Raw genomic sequence first — 22014 nt, 5'->3', positions numbered from 1 at the left:
AACAGTTCTAGAACTCAGGAAGACAATTACGTGTGCCCTTTGTTACGTAATAAAGGACACGATGAAGGGTAGATATGAGTGGCTGGATTAAGAGGCACACAGGGCAGGGGCTGGAGGCACCTTCTGTCCTGCTGGGGTTGGGGTTCGCCACCTTCCCAGGCTGCAGTCACCAACCTGGACGATCTCGGAGCCCCAGACTTCCCAGGGTGCTTATGGAGGCTTCATCATGTGGGCATGACTGATCATTAACCCAGCTCTAGCCCTCTTCCCTCCCCGGGGAAGGGGGTGGGAAGCCCCAAGTTTCTAACCATGGCTTGGTCTTTCCAGTGACCAGCCCTCATCCAGGAGCCCACTAGAACAAATAGGCTCCCGTCTCCCAGGAAATCCCAAGGGAGTTAGGAGCTCTGTGTTAGGATCTCTGGACAGAGAGCGAGTCTCTTTATGGCACAGGAAGTTACAAAGATTGTAGGTGCTCTGGCCAAGAGCCCAGGATAAAGACCAAGAGGTATTTCTTACTGTGTGACAGCATCACACTCGCAATAGCCTGCTGGTAGAGAGCACTGCCAGAAGAGGGAGGCGAGGCTACGAACTTGAGGAACATACGCAAATCATTCAACTCAAATGGGTGGAACTCGGGCCAAGAGCCAAGGCTGTCTGCCTGCACGGCCATGGGGTACACCGTCTACCGGATTCTGGAGGTGTGGGGAGGAAGACGACCACAAACCCAACTTGGGAGGGGTGGTCAGGAAGTGTTCTGTGGCCTAGCCGAGGCCACTGTGTGATTACTCAGAGTGAGCTGCACATTCCAGAGGCCTCCGGGGACATTTGTGTGAGACCCAGGGTCCCAGAGGAGGGGTGCCAGCCAGCTGCTCCTGGTTCCTGAGAAACCAGACATGGTGGATCCCAGGAGGCACAGGCCCAGTGTCCAGGAAGGCAGCCTTCTCCCTGGCCGGTCCTGCCCCGTTCTTCATGCAGCAGACGTCTCTGCCCATCTGCGGTCACCCTTGAATATCGCCTTGGCCAGCTCCGTCTTGGGTGCAGGTGGCGAGCACTGGTGGTTTGGTGCCTCCAGCCCTCGAGTCACCACCTAGAGTGGACGTGGTTGATGTGGTTGACCCTGCCTTAGACGAATCACCTTGTCACCTTCCCTTACAGACACTTAAGGAGTGGGTGGCCGTGGAGAGCGACTCTGTGCAGCCCCTGCCCCGCCTCAGGCAAGAGCTCCTCAGAATGATGGCGCTGGCAGCCGACAAGCTCCGGCGCCTGGGGGCCAGCGTGGACTCCGTGGACTTGGGGGATCAGCAGGTGCTGGGTGGCTCCCTCCTCTCTACGAGCTGCCACTCTCACGGGCATTGGCCAGGCCTGCCCTTGGGTGTTGGAAGACTGCGACTCACTCCGACCTGATCCTCCTCAAAAATGCTCCCATAATCTCCATCCCCAATAAGGATAAAAAATGACATCTGGTCCCAGATGAGTCAGTATCACTGATTTCTCATCGTGTCAGGACTAGGGGGCGGGGGAGAGCAAGTGGACTGGGTGAGCAAAGGCCAGCTTATTTTGGGAAGGCCCCTCCCTGCACTCCTCACCCCCTTCACATGGGGCCGCAGTTCTCCCAAACCGCCCTTTCCCTTACTTTCAGGTGCACTTTCTCAAAGACTCCAGTCTTTGATCAGAGTCACTGCTTATGACTATGTCCCAGGGGCAAATGGCGATCCTTAATGGAGGCTCCGGTGCTGCCTGCCTCAGCCCGGGTGTGTCTCCAAATGGTGTGTGTTTTCAAGGACCACGTCCACCTAATTTAAGCCATTTGAGTCTGAGTTCATATTGGAGAGCTTATTTGATTAAGCTTACTGTTTGCCCCTGTGCACCAAGGAAGCACTTTAATTTTAATTTTCTTGTGTGTTTTAACTAAGTGCCCCATGGTACCCATTTTAGAGGCAGATAAAGTGAGGAGTAGAGAAACTTTGTGGGCTCTACAAAAAACCCAGGGGTAGAAACAGGACTCCTAATGTCACGTCTGGATTTTCTGGGCGAACTAAACATTATTATTATTTTTTTTAATGTGATCTGTTTGTGTGTGTGTGTGTGTTTCCAGCTGCCTAATGGTCAGACTCTCCCGATACCTCCCATCATCCTGGCCGAACTGGGGAATGATCCAAAGAAACCCACTGTGTGCTTCTATGGCCACTTGGACGTGCAGCCTGCTAGAAAGGAAGACGGGTGGCTCACAGATCCTTACACGCTGACGGAAGTGGATGGTAAGTGACGCATCGGTACTGGGTTCTTTGTGGCTTAGGAATCATAGATGTGATTCCTGTCCCCAGATCCAGGCCTTCCCTGTTCTTGTTAAGAATGGACAAGATGCTACCAGTCTCATAGTCTGCTAGCTGTCCAATGAGGCTGGCTTTTTTCTCATTTGTGAAAGAAACTATGAGTTATGTACCCACGACGTGTGCCCCTGGGCAAATTAACTCCCAACATGGGAGTTCTTGGGAGGAAAAAGTTGTCCAGGTCACACATTTTACTTTTTAAAATACTAAGTGTAATTATGTTCTTTAAAGAAAAGAAGAAAAAAGGTTAATGGAGATACACACATACCCTTTTTTCATTCTTCTACTAATTATAAAATCTTGAAATGAGAGACTATGTTCCATGACATTGTGCAACAAATCCTCAGGTCCTTTTCAGTGAACTTGGATGACATAGCTAATTCCTACTGAGGCCAAAGGAACCTGTATATTTCAAATTAGTTTATATCATCTGATGAGCTAATGACCATACTGTTTGTACATCAGGAATCAGACTTTGTGGCCTCGGAGCAAGATCTGTGCCTGGGAAAATGGAAAGCACTGTTGAAATGATTACCCATAAAACTACCCTTGTTTTTAACTCACTCAACTTGGCAGAGGTATCTATGCTTTTCTAAACACTCGTCCCTCATTTTTAAAGGAAAACTTTACGGACGAGGAGCAACAGACAACAAAGGGCCTGTTTTAGCGTGGATTAATGCCGTGAGCACCTTCAGATCCCTGGAGGAAGTAGGTGACCAGGTGTTTGGGAAGGGATGATGTCGACAATGGTGACGAGGACAATGGTGTTGATGATGACGATGATGTTGCTAATGAATGTGATGATGATGGTGGTGACCACGATGATAATGAAGGTGATGACGATGACGAGGATGACTGCAATGAAGACAGTGACAACAGTGACGACTAGAACGATGACGATATCGGTATTGATATCGATGATGGTGACAATGAAGGGCATGGCAATGACAGTGATAACAACAACAATGAGGACAATGATGACCATGGTGACAATGACAATGAGTAGAATCACAAGTGATGACGATGATGGTTACGATGCCAGGGATGATAAGGACAATGATAACAATGATGACTGGGATGATGAGGTTGACAACAGTGACGATGACGATGATGATGACAAGGTGATGACGATGACGATGATGACAAGGTGATGGCGATGACGATGATGACAACCACGAAGATGATGACAACTTCCTGCCTCCTCCATCCCCTGCTCCCTCCCTCCCTCCCTTTCTCCCAAGGGAGAAAACAATATTTATAAGAAACTTCCTGTATAAAGGCCAAAATCTACTTTGCATTTCACTGTCCCCTCTGAAACCTACATAATCACAAACAAAACATAAGAAATGTTCACTGCCCTTGGATGAATCAGCTGATCTCTCTGAGCCTCACTGACCTAATCTGTGAAGTAGGAATCATTATTTCTGCTTCAGGAATCTGGAGTGGAGTGAATGACACTCTGACACACAGAGGTACCTGGTGCCTGTGAGGGTGAGGTCCTTTATGGAGGGGGTTTCTTCTTTTCTCGTGCCCCCCATTCTTCCACCTCCCATCCTCTGTGTCGCTTATTGAGCACTTGAAGGCCTTCTCATCACTGGATCGTTTTACTAAAGTCAGACAAATATCAATACCCACATTGCACAGGTAAGGATTTGAGTGGCCAAGGGGTGAGATGGCTTGTCCCGGGGCCCTTGTGTGTCAGTGACAGAGCAGACACCAAAACCCAGGCCTGGCAGCTGGCCTGTCCCCCTCCCCCAACACATTGTGGTTTCTGGCTTGTATATTATTAATCACGTTTTGCCAGAAAATTCTTAAGCTATCCAACTACTTCTCAGCAATTGTTTTCTAGTTAAATGTTAATAAAGAGCTTTCAAATATTAATATTTCAGACCTTTAGTTTAACTTCTTAAGACACATAGAAATAAATCTATGCAAGGGATACATTTGAACAAATCATTATCCCAAAATGCCCTTAACCAACTGAATGACCGAAGGTCACTTACTTTCTAATACATAATCCTCCACTCGTCCTGCCTTTGTTAATCTTTGGTGAGTCAATCCCATTCACTAATTAGTATGTTTGTGCCATCGTTTATCTGTATGGAATTACTTCTAGAGTTCTCCTGTGTGTGTTTCATGCTCCAGGAAAAGACTTTGACCTCTCTTCTTCATGTGGCTCTCAAAGATATGAAGTTATAAATTATAAAGATACAAAAAGATCAAAACCAAATGGGGGAAAGCACATTGTAAAAATTTTAAAGGAGCTATTCTGTGCCCTAATATTAACTAGAGAAAAACTCAAGTTCCATTTTGCTGCAAGATCAAAGCCTTTGAATAACTTAAAAGGCAGATTGAACTCAGAGCTGAAAAATAACAGATACTTGAAATAAAAATTATCCTGAGGCTTAAACATTAGACAGTCTTTCAAAGGAAACAGTTCTCATTTATCATGCTCAGAATTATGAGGATGGAAAAGAGCTTTGTAATCTAGTAACCTTTCTTGAAAGGTTCCTTTTGGGTAGAAGGAAGAAAGCGTGTCTCTGTGGGGGCCTAGCAGAGCTCCACAGCGAGGGTGTTGCTTCTCCTGCAGGAATTTCTTCCCTGAATCATCCTTTAGGGTTCATGCTGAACCCATCAGGGTCATGCCGGAGGCCGTATACATTGGTCTCCCATTATATTCCCCTTCACTGTCTTGGTTACAGCTCCTTTGTTGTGAACGGAGCTGAAGGGAGTATGAACAGCCCGTACACTGCATGTATGTAATAATTCATGAGTTTATGTCACATGCAAACACATTCTGGATCTGAAAAAATGAATGGGCAAGTCTTGTGATTTTTTTGCCTGAATGGTTTATTCTGTTGTTTATTGGATTCAGGATCTCCCTGTGAATATCAAATTCGTCATTGAAGGGATGGAGGAAGCAGGCTCTGTGGGCCTGGAGGAGCTGGTCAGAAAGGAGAAGGACCAGTTCTTTCCCAGTGTCGACTACATCGTCATTTCAGATAACCTGTGGCTCAGCCAGAGGAAGCCAGCCCTCACCTACGGCACGCGAGGGAACAGCTACTTCAGGGTAGAGGTATTTGCAGTGGTGTGGACGGAGGAGTCTGTCCTGGGATCTTGCGGGGAAGAGAGAAAGCTCTTGGGAGAGCAGAGTTCTGAGCTGGAGGCATGGCCTGGGGGTCCCAGCAGTCTAGGGACTGGGGGATTCAGGAAGTCTCCCAACCGGAGTGGCCATGCTGTGTGCATTTTTCTGGAGGGAGAGGATACAGGGGTTTGTGACTCTGACCGCCTGATCAGGGTCTGTCGTGACAGGTCCATGCAGGACCCCCATGTGCATGTGTGGTCAGGGGAGAAGGAGGGGGCGCTGGCATGGCTGGGCTGCATGGGACTCTGACTCCCATGGTGCACAGCCTCGTGCGGACACCTTGACCTCACCACCTCAGTTTCTTTACCTGTAGAGTGGGTCCTGGGTGGTTGTGATCCCCAAGTACGATATCCAGTTCAGTTTCCTTTAGCTTTTCTATTCATACTGACAGCAATTTAGAACCAGAAAGTCTTTCCATGGTGAGCCATTCATTTTTTATGAGCCATGGACCGAGCTCCAGAATGGGAGGCAGGGAGAAAGTCACTAGTGGAGACACTAATAGAACTGCAAGAAAAGAATAAAGAGAAGATGGTTTCTGGAAGGAGGGGTGAGAGATAGATGGGCAGAATATGTAGACTTCAGCCGCTTGGAGAAGGGGCTGCTGGCCCCAGGCAGAGCTGTGTGAGACAAACAACTGAGGACTGAAATCCGTTTCGGGGGTTCAGGAAAGAATGAGAAATGAAGACAAGGAAGGGGTAGATGCTCTAAGTCATGTGACTGGGAGGTAGCCACCTGAGTCCTGAGGGCTATCGTGTGGGGCTGTTCTCGGCCACATGGAAGCTATCCCCAGAGCAACCACAGAGGTGATCACCTGTCTTCTCTTTTACCTGTCTTCCAGGTGAAGTGCAGAGATCAAGATTTTCATTCAGGAACTTTTGGGGGTATCCTCAATGAACCAATGGCCGATTTGGTTGCTCTTCTTGGTAATGTCTTATCTCATTTCATTTTTTTTCAAAGATTTATTTATTTATTTGAGAAAGAGAAGGTGGGGTGGAGGCAGGGGGGGAGGGAAAAGCAGACCCCCACTGAGTGTGGAGCCCAACGCAGGTCTCTATCTCATGACCCTGAGATCATGACCTTAGCTGAAACGACAAGTTGGACGCTCAACTGACTGAGCCACCCAGGCACCCCTTCATTTCATCAAGGATAAGCATCAAGGATCTACTAGAATCTGGTTCTGTTTGACTCAGGCAAGGGTGGAGTAGTAGAAAAACCATGTTCTTAGCTTCCCCCACTTTGGCTAAATGTTCCTTGGGCTTATTAAGTCCACATCACTGTTGTTCGTTGATGGAAGCTCTTCCTCAGCTCACCCCCCTTTCTTTTACTGGGTATTGTGACACATCTGGCCACACCCGGGGCAGTAGCTGAGAGGGGTGTCCAGAGAAGCATCCAGAGATGATGCCAAAGACAGCGGCACCACCTGGCTCCTTGCGTCCAGTTCTGTGGCCTCCAGTGGCCCAGTGACCCCTGTCGGTTTGCTTGTTGCTGCCTGCTCATGCCCTCCCGTAGAGCGCCTGGAGCTCCGGGCGGAAGCTGTATGCAGGTGTGTGCTCTGCTGGGGGGCAAGTGTGCCCTCTCTGACCGCCTTGATTCATCTTGTCGCCCTTGCTTGCATGTGGGCTGGATCCCGGTGGCGAAGGAAGCTTCATCCTCAGGAGCCTCACTCGGAGGAGCCCCTTTCTGCAATCCTGGCAAGAACGCTGCCCTTTTATGTTGACAATTTAGTGTTCTTCAGACTCCACAATACTTGGATATGTCTCCTTGGCCTGCAGGGTTCCTTTATGCAAATATTACAGCATGCCCCTTTTGGGCAAACTGCCAAAATCATGTCCTCTATGGGGATTGATCAGCAAAAGTCTCTTTTCTTTATTTGACACGGCTTTACCTCTGGCCACTCACTTGCATCCCCTTGGCCTTGGCAGTCTCAGATTGGGCACCATGAGCGTACCTGGGCCACCTGCTGGATGGTCTTCAGGACCATCTCTATAATTGTTGAGCTTCTTGCCCCTTCATTCCCCGAAGAAAATAATGAAATCTCTATGTCTACCTCTCATGTGTTGTCTGGCTCCAGTGTCAACGCTCTACTGTCCACCTGTCCTTTTTCTCTATCTGCCTGTCACCTATCTATTCTTTATGGCCATCTAGTTCTCCTAAAATGTAAATCTTGACAATATTTCCCATGCTGGGAACAACAATCCATTTTCCTTTAAAGTGTTTAAAATGTTTCCAGAAGAATTCAGATAGCATGCAACTCAATATTTGGTAGTGAGGGGTGAAAGAATTAATTTTCTGTTTTACCAGAACTAATTTTTTCTTCCCTAGGATTGGCTTATCTTATTTTTTTTAAAGATATTATTTATTTATTTGACAGAGAGAAATCACAAGTAGGCAGAGAGGCAGGCAGAGAGAGAGAGGAGGAAACAGGCTCCCTGCTGAGCAGAGAGCCTGATGTGGGGCTCAATGTGGGGCTTGATGTGGGGCTTGATTTGGGGCTTGATCCCAGGACCCTGAGATCATGACTTGAGTCGAAGGCAGAGGCTTAAACCACTGAGCCACCCAGGTGCCCCGACATCATCAGATCTTTACAGTGCATTTCAGTCTCTCCCAATCATGATCATTGCACGACATTCTCTTAGACTATATGATTTCACCCAGGCATAGAATTCCATTCAGTCCTAAAAATGTATATGGCCCTGCAAGGAAAAATCAGGTCAGGAACATGAACAGAATGAAAAGCATATGGTTTCACTTTCTTTAATTTTTGGAGACAAATCAAATAATCAGTCCATAATGAAGTGATTTGGGATTGGATCATCTGCATGGCTTTCATATGTGTTGTACAAAGACCGAAGGACTTAGGGTTGAACTTCAGACTGATAACAAGCACTTTTGCTTGCTGACCCCAATAGCGTCTTGGCTCCCATGCTTTCCTGTGGGGTCACTGCTGGTTAGGGATGATGACCCAGGAGAGCTGGTTCCATCAGGTCTTCCCCCTGTAGCGGACAGGTGCCCTGCACTTTAGTGAGGAAACCCCCTGCTGCTGTGTGACCTTGTGCAAGTTCCCAATCTCTCTGCCTTCTGAGTTCCTCAGCTCTATGGCCCTGATAACTGTGATTTCTAATAGATTATAAAGCTTTATTGAGTGCTAGCTGTGTGAAAGTCACAGGAGTCCCCATGGGGGGGACACAGGGAAACTGGCTCACCCCCATCTTCAAAGAGACTTAGACTGCGGTGTGTTTGGAGGGCGGGGGATGGCAGGGGTGCAGATGCCCAGTTTGCACAGAGCCCTCAGCTCCAACACTTTCCTGTGGTGGATAATCCCATTCCCTGCTCTCTCCTAAAAGTCGCATGGCGGGGAAGGTCACAGCAGGGGAGTCGGGGCAGGGCCCTCTTACTAGAGCCAACTACCCCATAGTATTAACATGTTAAAATCCAAGCGGACCCCTGGGGATCAAGGATTACATTTGCTTCCCAGTGCAGTTTTCAAAGGCACAACCCTCTCTGCCTCCCATGCATTTCCCGGCTGGGCTCCTGGCCGAGGAGGCTCTAGTGGCTGCAGAAATTACTTCAAATCCAGAGGATCATGCTTTCTAGGGGGAAAGGGGTGTGGTGGGGAGAAGAACTCTCTCAGCAACATCCTGTTTGCATGGGAACGCAGCCAGTGCCGTAGAACTGGGGCTAGAGTGGATCGCAGAAGCAGGGACAGCCGTGTGTGGCGTTTTCCCACTGCCTGGCTCTGCCGGGGCAGTGCCAGAGGACACCTTGTGCTGAGCTGAGCGGCGCCTAAACAGACCTCTGCTGGGGGTCGGAGGGGCAGGGAGCGGAGGACATGCTACTCCTCGGCTCTCGGGATCTGTGTCTGCTGGGAAGACCATAGCTGGGAAGGCTGCTCCGCGTCCTGAGGAAATAGGATCCGTGATTCAAAACCATACCCAGGACTGGGCCGGGCCAGGGGTGCTGGAGAAGTGCAGTGAGCATGTAGAAAGGCCATGCTGCTCAAACCCAGTCCTAGTTTGACCCCCTCCACGCTGCCCATGACAGTATCTGGCAAGACCAGCTGGAAAAATCAGAAGAACGTCAGAGTTCAGTGTCGGGATACAGAGACCAAACATCCTGGCCGCTAGAGCATCGCAGGTCTTAAGTGTTGCCAACTTGGCTGTTTCCAGCACTACTTGCTTCTCACCACCGAGGCTGTGCCAGGCGTGTCTCACACCATCTCTAGGGCCCAATGGTGATGCCGCCTTGGCTTTCCCCGTGTGTCCCCCCTTGCGGGCTCCCGGCCTGCTCTGCGCGCCTGCGGTTTGTGCCCCTTTGCAGCTGCTTGTTGTGGTCCCACAGGGTCTCTTCATCCTGCTTCTTTCCAGGCAGATTGTGAGCAGGGTCTGTTTCTTACTCTTTGCGGCTCTGTCCTTGTCTATGAGAATGTCAGCAGAAGTTTAGGGACATGAGCTAAGGGAAGACTTAGTGATTGTATTATTGATGGTGCTTTTATGTTTGATTTTGACTTTGGTGTGGGTCCAGAGGGTGGCCTGCAAGTCAACGACAGGCAGTCCCAATCACTGGCACCCAGCGTTTGTTTGACTTGAATTTTACTAACGGGCTGGTACCATTTTTACTACGTTATACGCTTTTTTGGGCTAAATGCAGGGAATTCCGTAAGTCAGTGCTGCCAGAGGCTGCTCCATGCACAGTAGGCTGCAGACCTTACCCCAACGTGGCTGTAGAATTTTGGGTGAAGTGTGCGGGGGACCGGGAGCGGGCACTAAGGAGGACATGGTTGAAAACCAAACAGCAAAGCCTTCCCTTCTTATTTTGCTGCCTTGACATCTCCGAGCTTGGGGTTTGCCTTCTAGGATCATCTCAAGTGCTGGGACACCCATATGTCCCACACTACGGCCATCCCTGTGAGTGCTGGTAGGGTGTTTACCGTGGATTCTGTTGTGTCTACACAGAGAGCCAAATCACCTGCCATTGGGTTTAGGGAGGGTCACACTTGTCATTTAGCCTGTGTGCTGAGTGGTGACGCTGTTACTGATGAAAGTGGGGTCTTCACACATCCTCTTGTCCCTGGTGTTCATCCCGTGCCTTGAGCATAGCCGGCCTCCAGTCGCGAGGGGAATCCCACCGGAGCCTTCCAGCCTCTGCTTTGTGATTGTCGGCCTCGACAGGAAGATTTGAAAATACAGTGCTTCACAGTAGTTTGACATTGTCAAGTTATAGTCACATTAAGAATGTGGAGTACATTTTTTTCCTGAAGTGTCTTTACTTGAATGAAAGGCCCCAGGGGGCCTGAGGGTGAATTTAGATGCCCAGAATACATTTGTCACCATTTCTGATAGTCCGTTTGCTGCTTTGGTAAGCAGGTTCTCGAGGTCGTGGGCAGTGTTTACTGAGCTTCCACCTCGACTTCCTCTGTGGATAGTCACTGATGGTCGCTTCCTCCATTCCTGTTAATCCCCAAGCTCTTCGTAAATAACAGACAAGTGCGTCTGCATGTTCGCTCTGGAGATGTTTGTGGTTGAGGCAAGCCTTATAGGCTAGACCTCAAGGGTATTGTGCTTTGATTAAAGGTGAGTGTTTATTATATGATGGTGTGTGCAGGGGGAGAGAAGCCAACAAGCAAAGAGGATTGTCAGTTCCTCAGGAATGTTTGTGTAGACACATACATACGCATTGAAGTTTTTTATAATGAACATACAGTACTTTTTAACTCAGGATCAACTGAAAGTTTGAAAGGAACCTTATTTATAACACAGGAGGTGTCATTGAAACTTCTGTAAGGCAGGCAAGTCCCAGCCGATTACCGTGTGTTTCCATCTCTCCATTGACGAGGTGGACATTGGAACGAGTCTGACTCAACCTGAGTCTGCCTGGAGACCAGCTCCTTCCTCCAGCCTCCCCCTCGGAGGTGGGGATGGTGCCAGTAGCTCTGCCAGGGGACCAGGGCCTGTCACAAGGCCCACTGCAGCCCCAGGAGAGTCACCCATGGTCCCGCTCCGGACCCAGAACATCAGTGCCCCCGTAACTTCTTCCTGGCTTTGCTTCCCTTGTGTACCTTCGCAGGTAGTCTTGTAGACTCATCTGGCCACATTCTGATCCCCGGAATCTATGACCAGGTGGCGCCTCTTACGGAAGAGGAGAGAGAAATGTACAAAGCCATCCATCTGGACCTAGAAGAATACCGTAGAAGTAGCCGGGTTAAGAGATTCCTGTTTGACACCAAGGTATGGTCACAACTGGGGGCTACTTTGAAGGCCCGCCAGTAATAAAGCCCGTCTTTCCCATTCCACATTTGCCATGGGCTGCGAATCTGCGCATCTCAGAACTGAGTGTGGGTGGTCATTTGGAGGAAGAATTTCACTTTCGTGGCCACTTACCTCCCTCAGTCTAGAGCAGCCAGAACTTACTCTGGGGTCCGACTGGCACTGGCCTCAGGCGGCCATCACTCAGTTCCAAGTGATTTTCCAAGTCAGTTTCTTGGATTTGATCCCATGCTAGCCTTCAGCTGCCCGTGCTTCCGACCTGCTCAAAGATGAAAACGCTCTGAGATTTTTCTAGCTCCGAGCCCTCTAAGTGTTCATTTCAGCAGACAGAATTAAGAGCCTTTGGGGCTCATCTGTACGTCGCTACATGGCTGCCTTGGGGTAGTAAGAAAACCAGAGCCCAAAGCATTCATTTCTGGAAAATTTGCATGTTTTCTTTCCCCTTCTTCTTTTTAAATCCTGTGCCTGCTACGGTGTGTGGTAGCTAATGCTCGTTCTGGGGGGTGCCAGGAGGGGGAAAATCATGTCCAACAGAAGTGATAGATCTCTTCCCTGAGACCAGCTCTGCCTTGGCCATAGCAGGCAAGAAAAGTAGCTCAAACATATGCTGAGTTCTTTGAAGCCTTCTGGAAAAGAGAATGCCTTTTCTGTGCAACTGATCATCATGGTGATTGGGGATAGAAGTTTCTAATCAAGTCCCAAATTCTGAAAGCCCCTTTGCCATCTATTAACTTCAGAGCTGAGGCGATGAGGGACCTGCGTCCGTGGAGCAGCTCGGTCAGGTGGGGGCGGCAGAGGGACTCGGGGCCGGAGGGGAAGGACTTGTGCTACAGTCCAGGCACGTCTACGGAAGGTGATAATTAACTTGTCATGAGCGGTGTCAGAGACGTACCGAGACGGGTGATACATGCGGCACAGGTCAACAGAGTTTTAACGGAACCTTCTCTTATGTAGTAAAATAATCTTGTTTTCCCTCAGGAGGAGATTCTAATGCACCTCTGGAGGTACCCATCTCTTTCAATCCATGGGATTGAGGGTGCTTTTGATGAGCCTGGAGCTAAAACAGTCATCCCTGGCCAAGTTATAGGGAAATTTTCAATCCGTCTGGTCCCTCACATGGATACGTCTGTGGTGGAAAAACAGGTACCAGATGTGCGTGGTTGTCCCTGCAGCCACACTCCGGAGTCCGTGAGCTGTTCAGCTGTTAGCGCTGAAGTTCCATTTTTTCCCCGATAGAAAAGGGACTGGAACAAATGTCAAGAAACCAATATAATTTTCGTTCAGTAAAAATCTCTGTCTGTAATTACATGCAATTACAGTAGTCAGATAAATAATCGTTTGCGGTTGGAGTGATGGGAAGTGTTTCTGCATTGAACAGTTGACATCAGGGCAAGATTGGCTGACGCGCAGATGGGGAAACCCGCTGCCCGTGGCCTGATGGGGCTGCAGACGCTCAGACCTGTAGCTGGTTTGCCCTGGTGTCTGGAGTCCACAGTCTGAAGGCAGCCGTTTTAATGAAAATGTTATCTGGAAGGAGTTTTCTGTCTAAATTCTCAAACTATCATCAGTTTACCTCAAGTTCAACAGAAAGTACACTCTGAATAATGAGCTCCGCGAATCCGTCACCCACATCTCTATATCCCGGTGACCTCTTTTACTGTCTTTGTAGCGTTAATTACTTCCTAAAACAACCTCCTTCCCTGTGTGCATCCCTGTCTCCTGCCCTTCCCCCCTCCTGTTTTGGATGTGTTGTTTCTCTTTCTTACAACGTATGGATTTCGCCAGGGACCCCCCTGCCACCCTGGTTTTGCTCACAGCTGTGTTCCCGGCACCTAGTACCGTTCCTATCAACGTGACGGGCATTCAGCAAATGTTTGTTGAAGGGATGAATGGGAGGGATATTTCAGAGTAGGGAGGATTTCCACAGTGGCCACTGGAATGGAGCCCAGGGGACAGAGAAAGAGGCTGACAAAAGGCTCCTTTATCGCTTGGTTTGGAATCACCCCCCCCCTTTTCAAGAATTAACAAATGCCTAATATTCCCAAAATTGTCATTAAGGTACTGACAAGTCTGAGAAGAGGGATGTTCAAATGGAGAAGTTGCATTGTGCTTCATAATTGCCAAACATGAGCAGTCTGTCACTGTGGTCAGGATGGGGAGGGCGCGGGGCTGAGAACTGGAGGATATTAGGGGATTGGAGATGGAAAGGGAGGGAGACCCGTTTCTCTCACTGCTAAAGCTTTCAGTCCCGGGGCCCTGCTCGCTTACTCAGCCCTCCGCGAGAATGAGGGTAAAATCACGACCCTCAAATTTGTTGGGCTGGGATTTCAGTTTCTTGATCAAAGACCGCTGTTTATTCACTGCACGGGAGAATAACTTGAAATTTTCTCATATAACTGAAAATGTTCCTTTTCAGGTGAAACAGCATCTTGAAAATATATTCTCCAAAAGAAACAGTTCCAACCAGATGGCTGTTTCTATGACGCTAGGACTGCAGCCGTGGATCGCAAATATTAAAGATAATCAGTATCTTGCAGCAAAAAGAGCCATCAGAACAGGTTAGACGTGCGGTACCTCGAGTTGACAGTTTTCAGTGGGACCAGGGTGCGGTGCCTGGTGGGGCTGTGGACAAAGCAGGCTCATTCAGAATTTCCGTTCGGCTCTCCTTTTCAGACAGTCTCCGTAGAGTGTCAGCAACTCCATCCAGGGTTCTTCCTACGCACTGCCCCCCTGGCCCCTCCCCATAGCCTGCCCCAGTTTACTAAGTAAGCCTGGAAGAGATTTAAGAATTTGCTGAATGAAGGGCACCCAGGTGGAAGTGGCAAAGCTGGGTTCACATCTGGAAGCCTGAATTTGGGACAAAATGACGGACTTGCGAGTGTCTGATACTTATGGAAATGATGGCCAACATATAAAAATGTCCTTTAAAAGGCATAGCTGTGTTTGCATGGAAGAATTGGAAATACGGGGTTAAAAATGAAGGAGCTAGGCGCGCCTGGGTGGTTCAGTCAGTTGAGCATCTGACTCTCGGTTTCAGCTCAGGTCGTGATCTCAGGGTTGTGGGATCAAGCCCCACGTCGGGCTCTGGGCTGGGTTCACTGCAGAGTCGCTTAAGATTCTTTCTCCGTGGGGCCCAGTTCTGATACGAACAGCCCCATGGCAGGCCACCTGGGATTTCCACAGAGAGGCTTCTTGCGGATGCTCATTTTATAAAATTATCCAACCCAGGGACTCAGTTCGGGCCTATCTGACTCTAGAACCAGTAGTCTTTTCAGGGCCGCTCTGCTTCCCTGGGAGTAGGGAGGGGAGCAGAGCCTTATTTGGAATTTCTCAGATGGAGCCTGTTTCGACTGCCTATGCTTCCAAGTCCTGGGCAGAATCATGTGGTTGGTGAGCACAGGACACACATCTGGGTCCTGGCTGCTGGGCAGGGTGAAGGAAAATCCAGTCTCTTTGGCTTCTGCAGCAGGAAGGTGACACTGCCAATGCCTGCAACATAGTGGACCCTCCGAAAGGCAGTGGGACTTTCAGGGTGTCCCCAAAAGCCAGGCGGGGAAACCCTGCACGTGTTTCTAGGGACTACTGGCACTATATTGCAGCTGAGGCCTTAGGCACATCCCTAACAGAGCAGAGCTGGAATTGGAGGTCCAGACCACCTGGGAGCACTAACACTTTATCAGGGTTATCTGTACAAAGGACAGAGACATTAAAAATTAGAGGACAGGCCTAAGACTTAGAGCCCTACTTTTCTACATAATCATTCCTACTGCTCCCAGCTGTAGCAGTATTTTACCAGTGAAGTTTGGAAGTTAAGAAAAGATATTAGGAAGGTGAATGTAATCCCAGCTGAAGAGGGAGGTGTGATTGAAATGTCAAGGTCAACAGTGAAGGCCAGAAATACTCTTGCAGGAAAGGTACCTTATGGTTTATCGTGTGCAAAACCAGTTCTTCCAACAAAGTACGTCGTCTTTACTCACACTCACACTGTACTCTGCGGATACAGGAGACAGGGCATCATGGCATGTTACCTTGTGTGACTTCATTTCGTTTTGTGTCTCCACTCCCGTCACTGACAACTCATCTTCTGGCCTGGACGGTTTAAAGTCATTGCTCCTTAGGCCCTCGGGTGTCTATTAACACTGTTTCATGGGCTACCTTGACAGTGGAGCACAAACACCGCAACACTCAGGTGGTAGTTGAATAAAGCTGTTTATTTGTCTACTGGTTACAAAACCAAAGAAGTCCCACTTTCCAAATAATTTAATTCACGAAGCAACCATAAAAGTAGGTACATTGTATTCTAATGCTCTTGCCAGAAATGCAAGGTCTCTTCCAATCATGAGAAAGTATCAAACAAACCCAAATGAAGGGACACTACAGAACAATTGATCAGTACTCTTCAAGTGGGTCAAGGTCATGGAAGACAAGGAGAGATTAAAAACTGTCATAGACCAGAGGAGAGTAAGAAGCAGTGACAAAATGCAATGTGGGATTCTGGATTGGATCCTGGAATGGATAAAGGGAAGGATTGGTGAAATTAAATAAGGTCTGAATGGAGTTAATAATATTATTACAATGTTAACTTCCTGTTCTGTATAATTGTACGATTGTTACGTGAGATATTAACATCACAGAAAGTAAAGTAAGGAACATATGGGAATTCTCTCTGTGTTACTTTTGCAACTTTTCTGTAAAATCTGCACTTCAAAATAAAAATTTTATTTAAAAGAATTTTAAATGGTAAAGAATGCATCCATGGCTTTCTTCTTGACTCTATTGACTATTTTAGAAGAAAAAACTGCATGGTATCAAGAAGCTTACTTACCCCAGGCAGCAAATTTAATGGTTAAATAAACAAGAAAAAGGGGAAAGATAAAACAAACACTACATTTGAGAAGATGACTAGGGTAGTCTTGTCATTATTTCATTCAAATGCCTTCTGTCCCTGTGCTTCAGTGTTTGGAACAGAGCCAGACATGATTCGGGATGGGTCAACCATACCAATTGCCAGAATATTCCAGGACACTGTCCAAAAGAGTGTGATGATGCTCCCGCTGGGCGCTGTTGATGATGGGGAGCATGCTCAGAATGAGAAAATCAACAGGTCAGTGGATTCCTGTCGGGGGGGCTGTCCTTCACTGCACAAACCCCGGGTCTCCACATCATCACCTCCCCACGTGCTCCGTACTGGAGATTGAATTCACATCACCAAATCTTCCTATTTACATTGTAGACTGCCTTCCCCCATCATCTGAATGGAAATAACAGCGTTTCTCTTTATTTCTTCTTTGCTAGGTGGAACTACATAGAGGGATCCAAATTATTTGCTGCCTTTTTCCTAGAGCTGGCTAAGCTGCATTGATAACGAGGGCAACCTTCCGGCTTAGATCTGACCTACTGACAGATGCGCTCTCCCACACACCTGGCGAGGAACAGAATCTAAATATCCAGAGAACTTCAGGTCCAGGAAATAATGTTTCCTTCCCATTTAAAATGTCTTAGGACATTTGGACCAGTCCTAAAATATTTGAAAGGCATAGCCATTGAAAATGGCATACTGTCCCCACAGGACACTTTTCCAAAGTCACCACTACCTGCAACATCTCCCCAAGTCCGGCTGCAGAAGCCCCGGGATTGGACTCACTCTTTCCCTGGAGCACAAGGACAATTCTTTCATTAGACCCTCCCTGGCAGTTTGATGGGTCTGATCCCTGCGGTGGGTTTTTAGCTTCCAAGGTGCTCATAATACATCATCATTCCGCACAGTGTGTAGATTATCCTTGCTCTTACCACACGTTCCTTTTATTAGTAAAACTCTTGGTCCCACCATTGGCTACCAGGATTTCCCTGTGGGTTCGTTTGTAGAGGAATAACTAAAGCATGATGCCATATTAACCTCTTGCTTTCCCTTCATTTATTTTGCCTCCTTCTTGGAAGTTCTGAAACAGAAACAAGCAATAGTCATATCCTTAGGCCATTTGGGATTCCCTGTGTGAAAATCAGTACTTTTTCTATTCCAAGGCTCTTTACCTTTCTTGGATTGATGCCAACTGACCACCCCTCCTGCACCCTTTTCTTTCTTGGTACCCCATCACTGAACACCCCCCCCCCCCGCCAACATCTGTGCACATATAAAGTCACCACCGCAGAATCAATTCTGATAGAATTTCTCTCACCTTGTTGGAATTTTACTTAGTGACTACATCTAAATTGCTTAAAGCTTTTAATAGCATCAAATTTAGATAGAGAACAAATCTAATCAGCCCCAACACCAGTAACAGGTTCTAAATTTAAAGCCATCAGCGAATGCTGCATTCAGTAATCATTTTAGTTAACCATCTTGTTTGGCTCGATTGCATTTGATGGTGTAAACAAACAAACAGAATGTAATTTTTCTACAGTCGAGTGTATGTAAACAAATCAATTCAATCTTTATAAAGTCATTATTTGAATCACATTAATGGAGAACTTAAGAGTTTATTAAAAATGTTTCTCTTATGATTACAAATAAAATCAAAGCCTAATGCATTTAATCTCTTTGTGGATTCTTGGAATGTCAGCTTTAACATTTGCAAGACCACATCCAAAAGGGCTGCACTATAGGGCCTGTGATTCAGCTTACCCTGAGTCTTGTCTCAGAAATGAGACTCAAGGGGGGCCCGGGTCGCTCAGTCAGTTAAGCAGTTGCCGTCAGCTCAGGTCATGATCCTGGAGTCCTAGGATCGAGCCCCGCATCGGGCTCCCTGCTCAGTGGGGAGCCTGCTTCTCCTCCGCTCCTCGCCCCGCTCTCATCCTCTCTCTAATAAATAAGTAAAATCTTAAAAAAGAAATGGGACTCAAAGGAGGTAGGAGTCTTACGGGGTATCCATCAATGATCTACTTTTCCTCTGCTGCATGGGAAGATCGATTCCTGTTTGTTGAGTATTGACGGGTATTGGATATTCTGTTATTAAGCTTGGTTCACGCTCGCCAGAGTAGGTTGCATCATGTGACATTTTGGATTTCGTGGGACCTACCTGATGTACTTGGCAAAGTTCCCAAGAACAAATTGCAAGAGGTTTATGATGCCAATTTATATTCTTAAAAGGGTGTTCGTATTAGTGAGTTAACAAAAGCTATTTGTAAAATATATTGTAAGTAGTTCTGAGCAATGTAACTGCACTCAGTGTGTCAGCCCGGAAGCACGTGTGAGTGTGTGTGCACAGTACAAGAGCCTCGCTGGTGACACACACTCTCTGCACTTGCAGCTGGAGGAGGACAGTAGGCCAAGGACACACAGAGGACTCGGTGTCGGCCTCTTCTTCCTCCCCATGCTGCCTGCACATCCCTTTCTCAGCTCAGATGCCTGGGACTCCCGGCCGACCCCACCCAGCCCCCTTTACTAAGGACTGGACCCCTGGTCCTCCTGTTTATTTCCTATCTGAATCTCGACTCCCCTAGAATGGAAACCAGTCTTTTATCCATCCTCCCACCCCTGGTTCACCTACAGTGTCCCTGATTTGGTACATGGACCATTGGAATCTTTATTCTTTGACACTTCTCTCTCTTTCAAATCCAGTTTCATATCATATCAGCTGACTCCATTTCAGAAGCCACCAATTCCATTTGCACTGTCACTTCCCATGACCTGAAAGCCAAATCCTGCCTAACTTCTGCGGGGTTACTGTGAAAGCCCCTGCCAATCTCTACATAAATGGCAGCCCTTTCCCACGCACGTATGGCCCCGCAGCACGCCTGTCCCAGCAGATGCTCAGTATTGCTTGCTGAAATCTTTTGAGTCTGCAGCCGCATTTTCTGAGTATCCTCTGGTAGGCCTGCTGTCCCCCCGCATGCACTTGTGTCTCTATGCTCTTCCTCTCGTATTTTTTCTAGCTGAAACTGTCTTGGGAGCAGTCAGTGCTGGGGAAAAGCTCATTAAAACAAGTCATGTAGGGTGCCTAGGTGGCATTAAAACAAATCACGTACAGGTGCCGTTGACTGAGAATGGCTTGTGTGTGCCCTGCTGGGCAGCACTCCTTGTGTCTTCATAAGGGTTCTGCCTTAATTCAGGGGCCACAGGAGAGCAGCCCGTGAGCTCAAGGCGCCATTTACCATGTTTCATGTGGCCTTCACAATGTCCTAAGTAGTTATGAATTGGATGCCAGCATTTCAAAATCAGTAGACTGATTTGCACAAAAGATTTCTCTTGAGCAACCACAAAATTGGGCCATGCTGATGTGCTGTTCCCATGCGCTGATGAACCCGCTGGGTTGAAAGACTGTACTAAGCACGGTGCCAAGCCCACCATATGCACTTGACAAATTTCTTAGAAGTGGAAAAAGAAGGTAGCTCACAAAAGAAGATAATGTGGAGCACCTGTGTGGCTCAGTAGGTTAAAGCCTCTGCCTTCAGCTCAGGTCATGATCCCAGGGTCCTGGGATCGAGCCCCACATCGGGCTTTCTGCTGGGCAGGGAGCCTGCTTCCCTTCCTCTCTCTGCCTACTTGTGATCTCTCTCTCTGTCAAATAAAATCTTTAAAAAAAAAAAAGAAGATAATGCTATTCAATTTGGCTTCTCACTTCTACTGATAGCTACTTCCACTTAAAAAAACAAGTCCTCAATACCATTTTATGATAGGGCCAAATGACTTTTAAATACTAATGCTATTAGTGCTAAAAATACGAATGCTTAAAATGCTATTTTAAGTATCTAGTTTAAAATGTATTTAACATCACCCAGCTTTTTTTAATGTTATTTTTCAATTTAATATTAATTGATCATGTAATAGCTAAAGAATTAAATAAGGATTTGAGTTCTCGATTATATGAGATGAGGTATTTATTTCCGTGATAAGGTACTCATTGTCAAATCTAACGCAGTTATGTCACCTGCCTTTAATACCAATGCCTTTCATGCAAGCAGCGAACAGAAACCAAGTCCTAGTCCTTGTATGTTATTTCTGTTCTCCCCTGGCCGACTCTACATCCACGTTCTGTTCTGCAGAGCTCATGACACTTAAGAAAGATACTCTTCCTCCTTACTGCATTGAAAAGAACTTTCCTCTTTAGGAAGCAAGCTCTGGGAGGCAGAAGCTAGGCTGGGTATATTCTATATTTTGCTCAGCTGTCCAAAGGCTCAAACAATTGATGAAGTTCAAAGAGAAATACCGGAGATTTTCTGAAGTAAAGTGATCTACTCTTTCTGTTCCAGCATGATGTGGAAGAGAACAGCTGGTGGGTATAATGAATGTAATTTCTTAACAGTTATGGTAAGTAAATAAATGCTTTTGGGATTTTTTTAGCTTAGATAGATTGAACAGAAAAACGTTTTTGTTACATGGAAAAATTTTATTTAAAACATTATGCTAGTATAATTTCTTATCCTAGAATGAAAAAAGATGTCAGAAAAATTATGCCTTTGACTATGATAGAAAATGTAAAGTTTGAAATCATCTCACCTCCCACATTGAAATTCACCAAAACAGCATTGAAAAAGAATGTAGATTTAAAATTCTAGTGTGGGTGGTTAAGTGTTCGTAGCACATTCTGACTGTTATTGTAGGTAGGCATTTGAATGTAATGGCAGAACATGTTAATTTAAAGGAAATTAGAACTTTAAATGACAGTCAGCAAAAAGGATTAGTCACCCAAAATGACCAATGCTTTCTTTCAAATTTTAAATAGTCATAATCAAATAAAAGAGGCCAACTAAACTTTATTTAAAACCCCATTTAGGGGTGCTGGGTGGCTCAGTTGGTTAAACATCTGCCTTTGGCTCAGATCTTGATCCCAGCATCCTGGAACTGAGCCCCACATCGGGCTCCCTGCTCAGCACGGAGCCTGCTTCTCCCTTTCCCTCTGCCACTCCCCCTGTTTGTGGCCTCTCTCTCATTCTCTCTCTCTCTCTCTCAGATAAAATCTTTAAAAACAAAAGAAAACAAAATCAAACCTCCACTTAAAGAACCAGAAGGCAGAGCTCAGATTTACTACCCTAGTGGGAAGTGAGGGGAGGGAGGTTCCGGAAAGAGGAGTCACAAAGGGAGAACACCAAATTCTGTACACTTTGCCTAAACTGCCAGATGACCTCTGAACTACGCATGTGTGAAGCAGACTCAAGCATCCCAGCTAAGGCTGAGGGAACTGAAGGTTTCAGCTGCCATCGTTAACAACCGAGTTAAGGTGTAGAGTATGAGGACAGCCAAAGTAACTGCCTGTTAAATCCTTATCAACCACAAACAACCTCTTCAGAGGGACATAACTGAATTGATAATATCTATATTTACTTAAATGTCTGTAAT

At 47.0% G+C, this 22014-nt stretch overlaps 1 protein-coding gene across 2 annotated transcripts in view; it reads left to right on the top strand.

The window, feature by feature from the left end:
- CNDP1 (carnosine dipeptidase 1) overlaps nucleotides 1-18286 on the top strand; it is a 34255-nt gene extending 15969 nt beyond the window's left edge. For both annotated transcript variants that reach the window (XM_032309991.1, XM_032309992.1), the window contains exons 3-12: nucleotides 1156-1305; nucleotides 2096-2258; nucleotides 2950-3038; nucleotides 5206-5406; nucleotides 6314-6398; nucleotides 11539-11699; nucleotides 12717-12881; nucleotides 14155-14296; nucleotides 16695-16842; nucleotides 17034-18286. In XM_032309991.1, coding sequence (XP_032165882.1) covers nucleotides 1156-1305; nucleotides 2096-2258; nucleotides 2950-3038; nucleotides 5206-5406; nucleotides 6314-6398; nucleotides 11539-11699; nucleotides 12717-12881; nucleotides 14155-14296; nucleotides 16695-16842; nucleotides 17034-17100 — 1371 coding nt within the window. In that variant the 3' untranslated portion in view covers nucleotides 17101-18286. The remainder of the gene's footprint in view (nucleotides 1-1155; nucleotides 1306-2095; nucleotides 2259-2949; nucleotides 3039-5205; nucleotides 5407-6313; nucleotides 6399-11538; nucleotides 11700-12716; nucleotides 12882-14154; nucleotides 14297-16694; nucleotides 16843-17033) is intronic.
- Nucleotides 18287-22014: the final 3728 nt, after the last annotated feature.

This window comes from Mustela erminea, chromosome 13 (assembly GCF_009829155.1).
Source record: "Mustela erminea isolate mMusErm1 chromosome 13, mMusErm1.Pri, whole genome shotgun sequence".
Lineage (NCBI taxonomy): Eukaryota > Metazoa > Chordata > Mammalia > Carnivora > Mustelidae > Mustela > Mustela erminea.
The sequence above is the reverse complement of the archived record's forward strand: the minus strand, read 5'-3'. Positions and strand labels throughout refer to the sequence as shown.